This window comes from Salvelinus namaycush, chromosome 3 (genome assembly GCF_016432855.1).
Source record: "Salvelinus namaycush isolate Seneca chromosome 3, SaNama_1.0, whole genome shotgun sequence".
NCBI classification, from domain to species: domain Eukaryota; kingdom Metazoa; phylum Chordata; class Actinopteri; order Salmoniformes; family Salmonidae; genus Salvelinus; species Salvelinus namaycush.
The window spans coordinates 66,135,003-66,151,895 of NC_052309.1; the positions used below are offsets into that span (position 1 = coordinate 66,135,003).

General features: G+C 43.5%; 1 protein-coding gene across 1 annotated transcript in view; it reads left to right on the forward strand.

The window, feature by feature from the left end:
• Positions 1-2,244: 2,244 nt before the first annotated feature.
• Positions 2,245-16,893, forward strand: part of LOC120043990 (syntaxin-1B-like) — a 36,420-nt gene continuing 21,771 nt past the window's right edge. The window contains exons 1-3 of the mRNA XM_038988583.1: positions 2,245-2,488; positions 5,687-5,781; positions 15,235-15,309. Coding sequence (XP_038844511.1) covers positions 2,245-2,488; positions 5,687-5,781; positions 15,235-15,309 — 414 coding nt within the window. The remainder of the gene's footprint in view (positions 2,489-5,686; positions 5,782-15,234; positions 15,310-16,893) is intronic.

Sequence of the window (16,893 nt, forward strand, 5' to 3'; positions counted from 1 at the left end):
TGTTCACAAACAAAGAAAAAAGGAAATTGCACCACCATCTAACCCTACATACATACCACTATCCCCACCACACCTTTCCACTACAATTGCCCTAACAGATCGTACACCAGGCCATTGGCCTGGGAGGCTGGAACCCCTTCTCTCAAAACCCCCTGTAGTTCTTCTGAATTAAAATCTATGACACCCAAAAACTCTGCTGCTGATACTACCAATTCAATCTTCTGGGATTCTTTTTCCATCTGTGCAGTACAATTAATGACCATAGCAATAAACGCCAAGAAGCCAACCTTACTAAAGCGCAAACTGTTTGGGTCACTCTGTACTGGCCTACTACCTAACACTCTCAGGCTCCCTCACCCTTTGCCCACAATCCTCTACTTTCCTCACTGCCTCAGCATATAACACTTTCTGCACTACCCTCACCCTGGACACTTAAAAATGGTCTCACTCGCACAGGACATTTCTAATCCCCAGCTACATGGCCACCCCCACAATTGAAGCACTCCACTTTGTCTCATGTCCACCTGCACACTTCTCACACCTCGGAATCTCCCTCCTACATACTGCTGCATCATGACCATAAACTTGGCACCGAAACACTGTGGTGTGTTCAGAACAAAAGTTCTCATGGGATAACTTATATACCCTAGCATGACTTTATCCGGCAAACACTCTGCATCTAAACAGACAGAGTCTCCCCAGTCTCGTGCTCGCCACTGGGTCTGTGTTGTACCAAACGGTGTGCATCGCTGACACAGACCCTCTCCCTCTGGGCAGCAAACACACAACAAATCAACACAAGTCCACTTCTGGATACTTTGACCGAATTTACAAAACCCAACTCCTTCTTCACCCAGCCTGATACTATCACATTTCAGGTATGACTCAGATGCAGACAGTGTCGAAGAAACAAACGTTTATTTCTAATACAGGGGCAGGCAAACGACAGGTCAAGGCAGGCAGGGGTCAATAATCTATAGAGGGTACAAAGGGTCCAGAACGACAGGCAGTCTCAGGGTCAGGGCAGGCAGGGGTCAATAATCCAGTTAGGTGGGGCAAGGTACAGAACGGCAGGCCGGCTCAGGGTCAGGGCAGGCAGAACGGTCAAAACTGGGAAGGACTAGAAAACAAGAGCAAGAAACAGGCAGATGCAGGGGAACAAAACAAAAAAATTCTGGAATTTTCCAAGCTGTTTAAAGGCACAGTCAACTTAGTGTATGTACATTTCTGACCCACTGGAATTGTGGTACAGTGAATTATAAGTGAAATAATCTGTCTGTAAACAATTGTTGGAAAAATTACTTGTGTCATGCACAAAGTAGATGTCCTAACCGACTTGCCAAAACTATAGTTTGTTAACAAGAAATTTGTGGGAGTGGTTGAAAAACGAGTTTTAATGACTCCAACCTAAGTGTATGTAAACTTCTGACATCAACTGTATGTAGGGAATACGGAGCCATTTGGATGCATCCCATGTCAGGCAAAGGCCACCATTTCTCTGGAAAAAGCAGTGAGGGTTTCACAAACAAAACGAACTGGCAACAGGAGACAAAGGGCAGTGAGACATGGATTATCTCTGGACACATGAAAGGTCAAATCAAATCAAAGTGTATTTGTCACGTGCGCCGAATACAACAGGTGTAGAGTTTACAGTGAAATGCTTACTTACAGGCTCTAACCAATAGTGCAAAAAAGGTATTAGGTGAACAATAGGTAGGTAAAGAAATAAAAACAACAGTAAAAAGATAGGCTATATACAGTAGCGAGGCTATAAAAGTAGCGAGGCTACATACAGACACCGGTTAGTCGGGCTGATTGAGGTAGTATGTACATGTAGATATGGTTAAAGTGACTATGCATATATGATGAACAGAGAGTAGCAGTAGCATAAAAGAGGGGTTGGTGGGTGGTGGGAGGGACACAATGCAGATAGCCCGGTTAGCCAATGTGCTGGAGCAGTGGTTGGTCGGCCCAATTGAGGTAGTATGTACATGAGTGTATAGTTATAGTGACTATGCATATATGATAAACAGAGAGTAGCAGCAGCGTAAAAAGAGGGGTTGGGGGGGCACACAATATAAATAGTCCAGGTAGCCATTTGATTACCTGTTCAGGAGTCTTATGGCTTGGGGGTAAAAACTGTTGAGAAGCCTTTTTGTTCTAGACTTGGCACTCTGGTACCGCTTGCCATGCGGTAGTAGAGAGAACAGTCTATGACTGGGGTGGCTGGGGGAATGTATACGGATGTATACGAAGGGTACGGAGCAACAGAAGACGAACAGCAGAGGGGCTAATGACTTTGGAGATAGGAAACGGGCTGATAAAGCAGGGGGAGAGTTTGCGGGATTCCACCCGGAGGGACAGATTCCGGGTGGACAGCCATACCTTCTGCCCGAGACGATACCGGGTTGCCGGGGTCCGGTGGCGATCCGCTTGTCGTCGATACCTGGAGGTGTTCTTGAGGATGGCCGAGCGGGCTCTCCTCCAGGTACGACGACAGAGGTGGACAAACATCTCGGTAGAAGGTATGCCAACCTCTTCCTCCTGCTCAGGGAAGAGCGGGGGCTGATACCCCAGGGAACACTCAAAAGGTGATAGGCCCATGGCAGAGCAGGGAAGGGTGTTGTGGGCGTATTCGACTCACACAAGCTGCTGGCTCCAGGTAGTGGGGTTGGCGGAGCCCAGTCAGCGTAGAGTAGTCTCAAGGTCCTGGTTAGCTCGCTCCGACTGGCCACTGGACTGTTTCTTTTTTATATCAATATATAACAAAAATGTATAATCCTAAATACATCTGTGCTCCCATTTGCCACAGTTTCTTGGAGATCCTTTGAATGGTAACGTTTTGTGATTCTCAATTTATCCTGTGGAGCAACCACATGCATAACTATTTTATAACACCTCAAATGAGGCTCACTTTACTTAAGGTGTCTGTGAACACTCTATAACGGCATATGACATGGTTATGACGCCCATCATTCCATTCAATGTAACAATGTGACACAGAGGTTAGTAAATGACATAACACCCTGTAATATCATCTGGTATGTAGACTCTTATGAAGCATAACATATGACAGAAGTGGTCATGCAGTTGTTATTAACAGTTGACATTAGAGCATTTGACAACAGGATGGAGTATAATCTAGGTAGACACTAGTTGTAAGATGGAACACTCCTATGGGTTCCTAGGCTACGTGATGCAAGATCATTTAAAACACGCAATCATAGATTTGTTAAACCCTCCCATCATTCACTGTTTTATATATTGATTACATGGCTCATTGAATTCTGGGAATTGGTCATGTACAATGCCCCAAAAACGTCCTGGCAGCCTCACGAACGTGTTTCCATTTCTCAGCTGTGATTCCCTGAGGGAGACCACAGACTTGGTTAAATGGTGATGAAGTGAATTTAAGTAAGTCTAAATGTATTTTGGGGGCTTTGCGTGCAGTTCAGAGAGGGTCTAAATTGAGTTTGAACTTAGCACCGTGCCACATGTTTCCAAAAACACCTCTGGCAATATTTCTACTCCTCTTATCATACTTGTTGATAACACAAACTTCTGATAAAAACTGATAGTGATAGTCATTAAGGTTTTATCAATTATTTTAAAGAGGAATTAGAAGATTGTCATTTTGTGTTAGGGTTTTAGAGATAAGGCCTAGCCAACACTCAACCTTTCGATTAGCCCTCTTTCATTAGTTACTTTAACCCCTAACCCGTTCCACAAAGTAAATTATTAACTGGGTGGTTCGAGCCCTGAATGCTGATGGCTGACAGCCGTGGTATATCAGACTGTATACCACGGGTATGACAAAACGTTTATTTGTACTGCTCTAATTACGTTGGTAACCAGTTTATACTAGCAATAAGGCACCTTTGGGGTTTGTGGTACACTACACGACCAAAAGTATGTGGACACGTGCTCGTCGAACATCTCATTCAAAAGAATGGGCATTAAACGGAGTTGGTCCCCACATTGCTGCTACAACAGCCTCCACTCTTCTGGGAAGGCTTTCCACTAGATGTTTGAACATTGCTGCAGGGACTTGATTCCGTTCAGTCACAAGAGCATTAGTGAGGTTGGGCACTGATGTTGGGCGATTAGGCCTGGCTTGCAGTTGGCATTCCAATTAATCCCAAAGGTGTTTCATAGGGTTGAGTCAGGACTCTGTGCAGGCCAGTCAAGTTATTCCACACTGATCTCAACAAACCATTTCTGTATGGACCTCGCTTTGTGCACGGTGGCATTGTCATGGTGAAACAGGAAAGCGGCTTCCCAAACTGTTGCCACAGCGTAAAGATTTCCCTTCACTGGAACTAAGGGGCCTGGCCAGAACCATGAAAAACAGCCACATACCATTGTTCCTTCCCCACCAAACTTTACAGTTGGCACTATGCCGAGGGGCAGGTAGCGTTCTCCTGGAATCCGCCAAACCTAGATTTGTTGGTCAGACAGCCAGATGGTGAAGCTTGATACACCACTCCAGCCAGCGCTTTGCATTGCGCATGTTGATTCTTAGGCTTGTGTGCGGCTGCTCGGCCACAGAAATTTGACGAACTGACTTGTTGAAAGTCACTGAGCTCTTCAGTAAGGCCATTCTACTGTCAATGTTTGTATATGGAGATTGCATGGCTGTGTGCAAGATTTTATACACTTGTCAAAAACGGGTGTGGCTGAAATAGCCCAATCCCCTAATTTGAAGGGCTGTCCACATACTTTTGTATATATAGTGTGTATTGCCAATATACCATGGCTAAGGGCTATATCCAGGCACTCCACGTTGCGTCGTGCTTAAGAACAGTCCTTAGCCATGATATATTGGCCATATACCACACCCCCTCGAGCCTTATTGCTTAAATATAAGATTAATACTTTCCCATTTGTCACTAATTATATTTCAGGATTTTGGGGGGATGCGCAGTACAGTGGATCTTACAGTGCAAAATACTCTGGGAAGAGCGGTTGATATGACTGTGCATAGTATTGATGGATTAGTGATGTGCGTCCTGATTCTCCACACTTCTCCCAAAGTGTGCACTTCCTGTCATGGATTTAAAAGCATTGGAGTGGTGTAAACGTAGACTGGCGGGAGTGTCTACCGTGGTGAGTGTGAAGTGCACACTTTGGGAGAAGGGTGGAGAATCGGGACGAAACCTGTGTCTCTCTATTGGAGCCTCCCTCTCTCTCTCTGTGAGCCTGTGGGTGCTGCCTGTAGCCCAGGTTTGGCAGCCAGTGCAGCTCGCTCATCACATCCTGACCTTGTTTGTTACTTCACTTAAGACACTCCCCTGAGTTTTCGCTGAGTCAGACTGGAAGCCACAGCATCTATTTCTATTTAAACATCCCCTCCTCCATCCCCCCCCCCTCCATTATGAGCCATAAAAAAGACGGCTCGCTTCCATTTTCTCCCTTGGCCCCCTCAAAGCATCAGAATGACGGTTGATAAAGGAACATGGACACTGACAGTCTATGCTTTTTATAGCCCTGGAAGTGGAAAAGCGAACATGGATTGACAAAAGATGGACATGAAGTGGATGAGGGTTGACGTGTGTATACATCAGGGCTCTTTATTTAATCTCTCTCCTCTCCATGCCCTCTACCTCTCCTGCCACCACTCAAACCCCCCAAGTCTAACCCTAACCCCTGTGTACTACATAGGGACATTAGTTAATGTTGTTCCCAGGCCCAAAAGACATGGGCAGTAACGGCGGACAGGGGGCGTCTCTCTCTCTCTACGATGGCTTCTTCCTCTCCAAGTACAGATGGACTAAGGGTTGGGCAAGGCGCTCATGGCATTTGTATTCACCCCCACACCTGAGGTCACCCAGGCTTATGTAATTCTCCCTGACAGGGAGTTGTGTGTCGTGGATGCAGAGGGATGGCGTTGGGGGTGGGAGGACGTATGGAATGGGCGACCCCTGGTTGGGTCACAACGGCTGTTTGATCCCCTGTGCTGGGAGCAATGGGATTTTTTGTAGGTAACAGATGCTGTTTAACCTGCATCATGTGTGTTAGCTAGCTACAGACTCTCTCCTCTCTTCCCCTCCCCCCTTTTCCAATTTTTTTCCCTCCCTCTTTCCATCTCCCTCTCCTCTCTCCCTGGATCTCTCCCTCCCTCTTCCTCCCATCCCCCTATCTATCTCTCTCTCTATCTCTCTCTCTCTCTCTCTCTCTCTCTCCTCTGTCCCCTCCCCCACAGCCGCTCTCTCTCTTTTCTCTTGACCCTTTCTCTCGATCTCTCTCTCACATTCTGCCTCACTCTATCTTTCTCATCCCATCCCCTCTGCTCCTCCTCCTCCTCCTCCACACTCACCATAGCTCCATCTTTGCCTCAGGGCTTTAGCTGTCAACGTGCAGTCAGTCAAATTAATCCAATTAATATGCACATAAACACACTCATATACACATATGTGTACACATTTGCACAAATAGGTTTATAAGCTGTATGACCAAGCATCTGCACATACATGGGCCCTATCAATCCATCCATCCTCCCAGAAGCCCATTTGTTATAGCATCAGCAGCAGGGATCGCAGCAGTATGCATCCTTCCTCTGTGGTTGAACTGATACACTCACTGCCTCTGTTTGGTAGCTGTCCGGATGCTACTCACGTTATTCCTGGTGGATCCAATGCTGTCCGCAGGCTAGCAGGCGATCACGGATGATGTTTGCTGCAATATCTCCCATAAAAGTCTCAGTTGTTGTTTTTTGAGCTGCTAAATATGATTTACTCAATATGATCGTTTTGCGAGCCTTCAGTTTCAAATGGTTTTCAAGAACGTTGCAAGAATATAATTCTGCATTTCAAATGTGCTTGGGCTGTTTTCTAGGGTGTGTGTTTTTAGGAGATAGTCAATACTTGTGTGTTTAGGCTATCTCAGAGATCCAGACTGGAGTTTTGTGAATAACACTTCATACAAATACACATCCACATAAATATACACTTACAATGCTACACATACACACGTACATACACATCAAAGGTACACATATACACACATACATAATATTCACATTCTATGCATCCATACTCTCTTCCCCTATCCATCCACATATCCATCCACTCATTAATCCACTAATCCATCCACTCACAAAAGCAACGCAGAGAGTGGTATTGCATGTTATGTTATATGTAGACATTTTTACTGCAGGGCCAATGTCATAGCTTCATGTGATTCCATGGACAACGGCATTGTAACTTCCCTTCTCCTCCACCAATAAAACAATATACATAGAGGAAGCTCCCCTGCCACTAGATCCAAAACAGCTGGTTAGGCTGTCAACGGCTTGATGAATAAGCGATAAATTCAATATTTGCTTATGTAATAGCGAGTGAGATGGTGTACATTTTTCAGCGTTTACGTTCGACCAAAATGTGTAGTGGTGTTCTAATGAGGCGAGGATCATTTATTACACAAGACGTATTGGAGGTAATTAGTTGTACTGTTTAAAATGTTTTAGTACACATTTCAGATTATTTGCCTTTAGTATCACTATAGTGCTCCATAAGGGTAACATTTCCTGTAGTACAACATACTGTACAGTACATAGTCATGTCTCTGGTGGGAAGGATAGGCCTATTGAAGGTTTTTAAATTACTACATTTTCATTGAAGGCTAGCTTTTTCTTTTTTACACGACATCCAGAGATACAACATTCGAATTCATGCTTCCTGCCTAGCATTGTATCTCCATGAATATAATGAATGAACTACTTGAAAAGGCGTGTTACAGTCTGCGAGCAGATAACCCCCGCGGCTAGCTTTGTGGTCGCTAGAAGTTTCATTGTGTCGCGAGTCGCTGGCATGCATCTGGACGGGGCTGGCTATTTAAAGGGGGTGACAGACGGACACAGACAGGGCTTCTTCATGTGGGTTACCATGTTGAAATGCGATTGTGTATGTCTTTGGATCACATGCAGAGTACACACACTTTTAACTAGGGCGATTTCATAGATCCCTAAACAGTTTAGAACCGTGTACTGTTCTATATTCTATAGCCAGACTAACTGAGACTCACATGGCAGGTGTATTAGGCCTGCCCTACATTGCTCAGAGCGACTTACCAGCATTTCCCTGTGGTTCCCTCAAGAGGCCTATCTCCCAGATGTGCAATGTTTTGATGTACTGCTCTGTACACTATGAGGTTGCATTCACACCTAGCAATGAATGTGTTTTTGAATGTTCTGGTAAATCTGAAGGGAGGGCAATGGTGGAAGTACTGTGCATCCATTACATTGCTATCAAATCCTTTTTGCTGCTTGTTGTAACTCAGAATAATGTGTACAGTGAAGATTAGGTTGTCTGGGGTTAGCTTCAGCTAAAGGGTCTACATTAGTTATAGGCCCTACTTAACATTAGATTAAATATGATTTGGTTCAAGCCCTGATTAGCCAGTCTAGCCATTTAGCCTGTCCAGGGTAACCTGAATCCTAGCGTGATGGTTTGTTTAGTCCAGCTGTTACAACAATCCATTGCCACAAGCAAGTGAGCGGTACACTTGGTACAGTAGGTACATTGGTTATGCTAAACTGTGTATGACTGCATTTCTGTGGATCGTTCTGGAACCCCATCTGATTCTACCAACCATGTCTAACCGTATTCAACCATATCTTACCTCACAGCATCTTTTAATTAGCATTTCATTTCCTCAAAACCCCTTCAAACAAACCAGTGTCTATGTTGTACCATTGTTGTCCATATGAATTTGAATACTAGATTGATCAATCTAGTACCAGTTGTAACACAATCTAAAGATATGAATTCTTTATATAGATCCTGTTGCTGGTGTTACTGCAGCAAACCTCTCTCAAACCTTATCTCTGCAGCCCAGACATGTTATGCACTATTGTAGTCACATTCCTATCGTCAGTTGAATTCCATCTAAACTCCATTCCATTAAACATAGTCCAAGCAGATTTACCTGCTCATATATGCAACTATTCATACCATACCTACCTACGTGCTCTCTCTCCTCACGAATATCTGTTGTCGTGGAATGTTTTGCCCCTTGGCCACTTTTCATTAGTATGCGCATACCTCTCATATGGAAGATATGAGCTGTGAACTAGCTTATCTGCCCATTGGCAAGCAAGGGCTAGAGAGGCTGCCATTCCCCCGTCGGGTGAAACCGGATGCAGGTGGAGTGCTGGGAGAGCCTGGGAGGAGTAAAGGAAGAAAACAGCCAAATATAGCTACATTGAGTAGACAACACAGAAGTGGAAATGTAAAAATGTTGACCAGTTCAAGATGAGATAGCTGTAGCCTAGCCGACATAGCTGCAGCTTGTGATGAGGATCCCCCCAGATCCTCATCTGGCAACAGAGCTAGCAACGAGTTAGCATTAGCCCTGCTGCTCGTTTGACTACACATTTTAATACACATTTCACTACACATTTTAATACACATTTCACTACACGTTTTAATAGACATTTTAATACACAAGTTGGGTGCTTTCTGTCTGACTTTAGGTAGGCGCCAAGAGTAGTGATTGCAGATTTTATCTACCTTGTAGTGACACCAGGGGGTGAATGAGGTACATATGCTACTCACATCGTAACATAATACTTCTGCATAACATTTGCCATATTTAATTAATAATTGTTACGGGGTCAAACAGAGGTGCTGCCTGACCTCGAGTCATGAAAGGCTGCTGGGTTTCATTCTTGCTTTTTTTAATCAGTGGCAGATTTAGACCTGTGTTACTAGGTGTGTGGACTCTCCGGGAAATCAGTGACATTAACTGATCAATTAGGGGCAAGGGCGAAATGGAAAACCTGCAGCACTGCTGTCCTAGAGGACTGTTCTACACCCCTGGGTGAAAAGCATGATTGGTATCCTTCTCTTTTCTTGGCTAAACACATAGTTCAAAGCCAGCACGTATGCACACACACATACGCAAACAATGCATAGTGTTGTAGGGTGATCGCTAGCAAACAAATGCAGCTATTCAAGCGCAGCTATTTATGACTGTATTGATTTAGCAGGGGTCTGTGTTAGTGTGTAGGTAAGATGCTAATGTGATAAGAGATGGTGAAAAGACTCCAAGTTGTAATACAACACTGACATTGTGAAATATGAGAAGACATTGCCTCTCTGAAGAGGTCAGCTATCTTGGACATTCTGAATATCTTTGTTGTTACCTGACTCCTTTACAATCAAAGCTACTTGTCATAAGTCCGGAAATATATATTTCTCACTTAATCTCTGTCACATATCAGGATTAAGGTGCCTTTATCCATTTATCCATTTTCAAATAAAGCCAACATGCTTTTGTGTGATGCTGCAAGTGTGTGTGCATTTGCATATTTGTTTGTGGCTTACCATATACAGTGCATTTGGAAAGTATTCAGACCCCTTCCCTTTTTCCACATTTTGTTTTGTTACAGCCTTTTTCTAAATTTGACTAAATAAACATTTTCCTCGTCAATCTACACACAATACCCCATAAATGACAAAGTAAAAACAGGTTTTTAGAAATTGTGGTCGCTAAAATAAAAAACAGAAATACCTTATTTACATAAGTATTCAGACCCTTTGCTATGAGACTCGAAATTGAGCTCTGGTGCATCCTGTTTCCATTGATCATCCTTGAGATGTTTCTACAACTTGATTAGAGTCCACCTGTGGTAAATTCAATTGAGTGGACATGATTTGGTAAGGCACACACCTGTCTATATAAGGTCTTACAGTTGACAGTACATGTCAGAGCAAAAACCAAGCCATGAGGTTGAAGGAATTGTCTATACAGCTCTGAGACAGGATTGTGTCGAGGCACAGATCTGGGGGTGGGTACCAAAACATTTATGCAGCATTGAATGTCCCCAAGAACACAGTGGCCTCATTCTAAAATTGAAGAAGTTCGGAACCACCAAGACTCTTTCTAGAGCTGACCAAACTGAGCAATCGGGGGAGAAGAGCCTTGGTCAGGGAGGTGACCAAGTACCCGATGGTCACTCTGACAGAGCTCTAGAGATGCTCTGTGGAGATGGGAGAACCTTCCAGAAGGACAACCATCTCTGCAGCACTCTACCAATCAAGTATTTCTGGTAGAGTGGCCAGAAGGAAGCCACTCCTCAGTAAAAGGCACATGACAGCCAACTTGGTGTTTGCCAAAAAGGCACCTAAAGGACTCTCAGACCATGAGAAGCAAGATTATCTAGTCTGATGAAACCAAGATGATTGAACTCTTTGACCTGAATGCCAAGCGTTACGTATGAAGGAAACCTGGCACCATCCATACGGTGAAGCCTGGTGGTGGCAGCATCATGCAGTGGGGATGTTTTTCAGTGGCAAGGACTGGGAGACTAGTCAGGATCGAGGGAAAGATGAATGGAGCAAAGTACAGAGAGATCCTTGATGATAACCTGCTCCAGAGCACACAGGACCTCAGACTGGGGCAAAGGTTCACCTTCCAACAGGACAACGATCCTAAGCACACAGCCAAGACAATGCAGGAGTGGCTTCGGGACGAGTCTCCGAATGTCCTTGAGTGGCCCAGCCAGAGCCCGGATTTGAACCCGATCGGACATCTCTAAAGAGACCTGAAAATGCCTGTGAAGCAAATCCAACCTGACAGAGCATGAGAGGATCTGCAGAGAAGAATGGGAGAAACTCCCCAAATACAGGTGTGCCAAGCTTGTAGTGTCATACCCAAGAAGACTCAAGGCTGTAATTGCTGCCAAAGGTGCTTCAACAAAGTAGTGAGTAAAGCGTCTGAATACTTATGTAAATATGATATTTCAGTTTTTTGCAAAAATTTGCAACATTTCAAAAAAACTGTTTTTTTCTTTGACATTATGGGGTATTGTGTGTAGATTGATGAGTTTAAAAACATTCACCTTTTGTGCAATACGTAGGTGTAGGCTATATGCTTAGGATTTAACACACATTGATACCTCTTACAACATCATGATCTATATCAAATAAGCCCAGCTAAGATTGTGTGCATCTGTGCAGTGTAACAGTCAGGCAGCCATGAAGATGGTGGGCTGGGCAATATGCAGCAAAAGCTGCTCCATCATTCCATGAATAATACATAGAAAATGGACAGAATATTTCAGCTCTGGGAAGGAGGAAATCTGAGCAGTTGATCGTGAACAAACCATTGGGGGATCCCTGAAAGTAATGGTAGAGTTTTTGGTAGTTTCAACATGGATTAAAATATTAAATCTGCATCAGCTATCTTAATTGGAAATGATCTAGGAATAGGCCACTATCTCTTATCAAATGAATTATTTACTTGCAACACTGCAGTTATATCACAAGCATAGTATATTACTATGTCTGCTATATGGTTTTTACTTGCAACTTTACACCTATAAAAACATCTACCGCATTATCCAGCTTGGTGGTATCTGTAGTCCTATTATAATCAATACTTTGATTGATTGTATATTGTAACCATACCCTTTTACAATGAACGCTCGGAGGACAACACAATGCACGTATGACCACAGTCACTTGATTGGACACAATCAGTCGTGTTCATATCTTACTCCAACATGCTCCAGTCCAAGGCCTTTTGAATGAAACAGACCAGACAGATGAACCACAGTTCCAGATCTGTAGCCTTTGATAAAAACCAAGGGAACCTAAACTGATTCAGGCGAGTCTGTCAGAATCGTGGTTCTCTGTGGAAGCCTGTCGGATGTTTATTCTGATTGAACATTCTATATATCTTTCTCTTCGATGATCATATGGAGATCTGAAACCAATTACTCATTAACCCAAATTTGAGCAACATCTCATTCAATCAAATAATCGCAGCAATTTTTTTTTGCATCGCAATGGCCATTTAAATTGAGCTGGTACTAAAAGCTTCAGAAAATAATTGCTAGAAATTGATACGAATATGGTAGGCCATTGATATTGCCTGTGTGAATGTTAGCACAAATGTGAGTCACCGCTCATTAGCCTGAAAGCTACTGCGAAAACTCAACACATTATAGTCTCTATTATGTGCTTAAATGGAGCAAAAAATTAACAAAAGGTCCATTTGTCATTGAATGTTTTTCAGAAAAGTATTTAAATGACAAAAAATCTATACAATGAGGTGAGAGGAAAAAAAAGAAAAAAAAAGTGGCTAAATGGCGCTGTGTCCTCCAATAACTGCAGCGTGTATCAATTATTATTTTATTTATTTTATTTATTTATTTATCCGTGCACTGAAGTTATATTAATCCTTTGTCACACACTCCATATACACTAGCATCACATTACATTGGACAGTGAGTGATCCAACCAGGAACCGTCTCTCATCATACCATACAAGGCAGAGTGGGAGACTGTCACCCGAGGGCACAGAGGGCAGGAACATGAACTGCACATCCTCGATGTGGAGCTAGCTAGTTAGAGGTGGGCACTGGAGGGAAATGTTTCAAACCCTAACCAAGACAAAGCCAGCCCCAACCGCTGGAGACATAGTTAACGGTCCGTTAGTTCAAAACCTAGCAACTCGACTAGGCCTCCCAACGCATTCAGCCTCTTCCTTGGAGCTATTTTTCCCTCCCGTATGCCCTTATGAAAAAACATTGTCTCCCTGACACACTTGTCTGCTGCTGTTTCTTTTGGCCTGAGATGCGATTTAGAGGACTTAACTCTCCTGTATTTTTCTGGCCAAAAGACAAACAGGAAGCAATGAAGAGTGAAGGGAAAATGTTGACTAGAGTGTGCCCAAGTAGATGGCTGCCATTTTGTACATTTCTCTGTTTGCCAACAGTTATAGATAGGTGTCCACTAGCTGTGTTTATGACGAAGCTGTTCAGCAATGACTGTTGTTGTGGTGTGGACTTAGCAGACGACACTATAGAGGTCTTGTCGATTTGTTGTTTTTCTCCAGGTGAAATGGATTTGTCAACCCCTCTCTCCCTCACAATGTGATTCAACATGACTGCCATTAGCTTACAAAACACTCTAGGGGCTCGATTTAATCCGTATGGTTGAGGTTTAGCGTTATAGCGTGATTGAAATGTAAAGGTCATTTCAGATTGAGCCGACATATGTAGCGTTTTCTGTGAATGCAGTCCTAGCTAACGCGGGAACATTGCCTTTAAATGTCTATCGCGCTATAGTGCAGCTCTTCAGCGCTACGGATTAAATAGAGCCCTATCCATCGATTCTCCTGCCAGTTAATTGAACATAAATACAATGCCCTTCTCTGACGCAAATAGGCAAAATACCCATCAAGCTATTGCCTAAACAGTTCATCAATTTGACCATACAGCATACACATGCAGTGATCTATCTCTGCCGTATCTATTGCCTGGTGTCACCTTTTTCGTTGGGTGCATAATTTGTAGTGCCCATAATACTGTATCAGCAACAGAATGAGCTGTGTGCTGCCCTATGGCAGACGGCCCACGCTCCACCTTGCCAACACTGCACACCTCAGCCCCTCTCCATGGGCCTCTGGCAATTCATCAACGCTAAGCGCGACAAGAAGCCGAGGGCACATCTTTATTATTTTAGCGCAAATGTAAGGTGTTCCGTCGATTCTCCTGCCATTTTCAACAGCTTCGTATACAGCTACTCTTTCTCACTGTCTCTTAGTCCTTGACCCCTTTGAGGTCGGTTCACACAGCTCGCATCACTAAGTCGAAGAGGGTTTATGTAAGGGTTTGTATTATTTAAAAAATATATATATATAATTTAGAATTTAACCTTTATTTAAGCAAGTCAGTTAAGAACAAATTCTTATTTACAATGATGGCCTACCCAGGCCAAACCCCGACGACGCTGGGCCAATTGTGCGCCGCCCTATGGGACTCCCAATCACAGCCGGATGTGATACAGCCTGGATTCGAACCAGGTACTTAGACCGCAGCGCCACTCGGGAGCCACTGAGGGTCACTCCCTTCAAGGGTCACTCCCTTCATATCATGAACTGTTTGAAGTGACAGCGCAAATATAATACATATTTCAAAGCCTTTTTTGTGGCTTTATCTAAAATGGTTGCCATGCATGTCACCAAGCAGTATGGATACACGGGTTTTCCTTTTTATTCTCTACCCCTTACCCCCTTCCATCCTTACTCCTTACCCTTCCATTCTTACTCCTTACCCTTCCATCCTTGCTCATTACCCTTCCAACAGTTAGGAGAGATCTATAGCCAAGTGTGGTACTGTGTTATCTGCGGTTTGCACAGGTCACAAATACGCAATCAGCAATAAATAGCAATATGCCCGTGCAGTGCATGGGGGACTGATTTTGTGTTTCACCTCTTCTGTTTCAGGCTAAGGACAGCGATGATGATGAAGAAGTTGTCCAGGTTGACCGGGATCACTTCATGGATGAGTTCTTCGAACAGGTCAGTGCAACAAAACAACTGTAATACACGCCATTGAATGGCATAAGAAATATCTTAATTACCGTTATTACAAACTTAACCTGGTAGTTCCTGTATCCACACATCTACGGGTCATGTTTAATAAAAGGGGGCAAAGGGCTAATTAAGGTCTATGCATAGTGTCATAATTGGCGATTAACTGGTAGTAAATGCCTTATAAGTGCCATATCTCTAAAGCTAAGGTGTTACTGTTTTATGTGTTCCCCATTTAATAGTGTTTCCAAGTGCAGTACATATTAATGCCATATCATTAAGGGTGAAATCAGGCCACATAATGTAAAAACAAGAAAATAAAATAGGCCACATAATGTAAAAACAAGAAAATAAAATAGGCCTACTGGCTACATTATCTCCAGGTCATGTTCCCTTCAGCTTTCTCTTTCAAAATTGAAAGTGATTGAGAATCATTTCTTTCAACAGTCATCCTATGCAATCAGGAACATGCTATGAGAGAAAAAGGAGGAGGGGCATGATATGCAAATAGAGCGACATTATGTTTGGTGTGTTCAAACACAAGAAATTGGAATGATTTGCATACTAATTGATGATCCAATGACGGGGGAAAGCTAATAAGAGACCAAGGTGTGGAGGATGTAACAGCTTTTATGTCCCTCCCCTGGGTTTCATGTGATTTATTTGGACTAATATGCCAAAATTGAGTGACCTTACTCTTCTTCCTACCATAACAAGACTGCAGTGAATCAATCAACTCTATCAGTGGTATCTTTTATACGTTGGAGATGCTGCCAGAACTCTTTATCGCTTAGTGTTAAGTCTTAACGAAGACATTAACACCCTGGATGTCTGACAATACGGCTACAGAATGTCCCAGCATTTATGGGAGTACAGTCAATCTGTGGCTTAAAATGTCCAGTAGTTGATTTTTTGTGCAAGACGCTCAGAACGCGGCCTCCATTTTTTTTACACAGAGGAATTGTTTTCTCTCTTTGAAAAGGTAGTTAAAGCAAAAACCTTGAACAGATACACAGTTATCTGCAGTACAGCGCCAGGAATCGCAAACAAAATCCACAACTCTGTTCCTTGTCTTTTGATCAGCATCTTATCAAGCCTGGAAGACCAGGTAAGCAGACTCTCTGGCCCATCTAGAAGCAGTAGACACTGTTAGTGGGGCCCTGAGGGGCTAGCTGGGATTGAGGACACCTGCCTTTGAAGAGCTCTGCTGCTGCTGCAGGCAGGGTGCAGTTATTGAGCCTGGCTTAGCTGTGCTCCTCACTATCCTATGGGCCGTGGCTCAGCTCCTCCGTCCTAACGGAGACGAATCTGTCTGCTTCACAAAGCTCTCCTCTAAAACTATTAAGTGAACACTACAGGGGAAGGGGAATTGGCTCAATCTGGGCTAAACAATGATTCACTATAAAGAATGAGTTGATTCGGTATGCCTTAGCTTCGTTGAGGAAGTAGCTCACAAGCCATTGTCATTGAACTCTCTTTCCCCTAGAAAGAAAAATAGGAAGAGCTTTTAATAATTGAGTAGAGAATGAATAGGAATGCATATATGCTCATATCCATACAGTCAATGCAAAA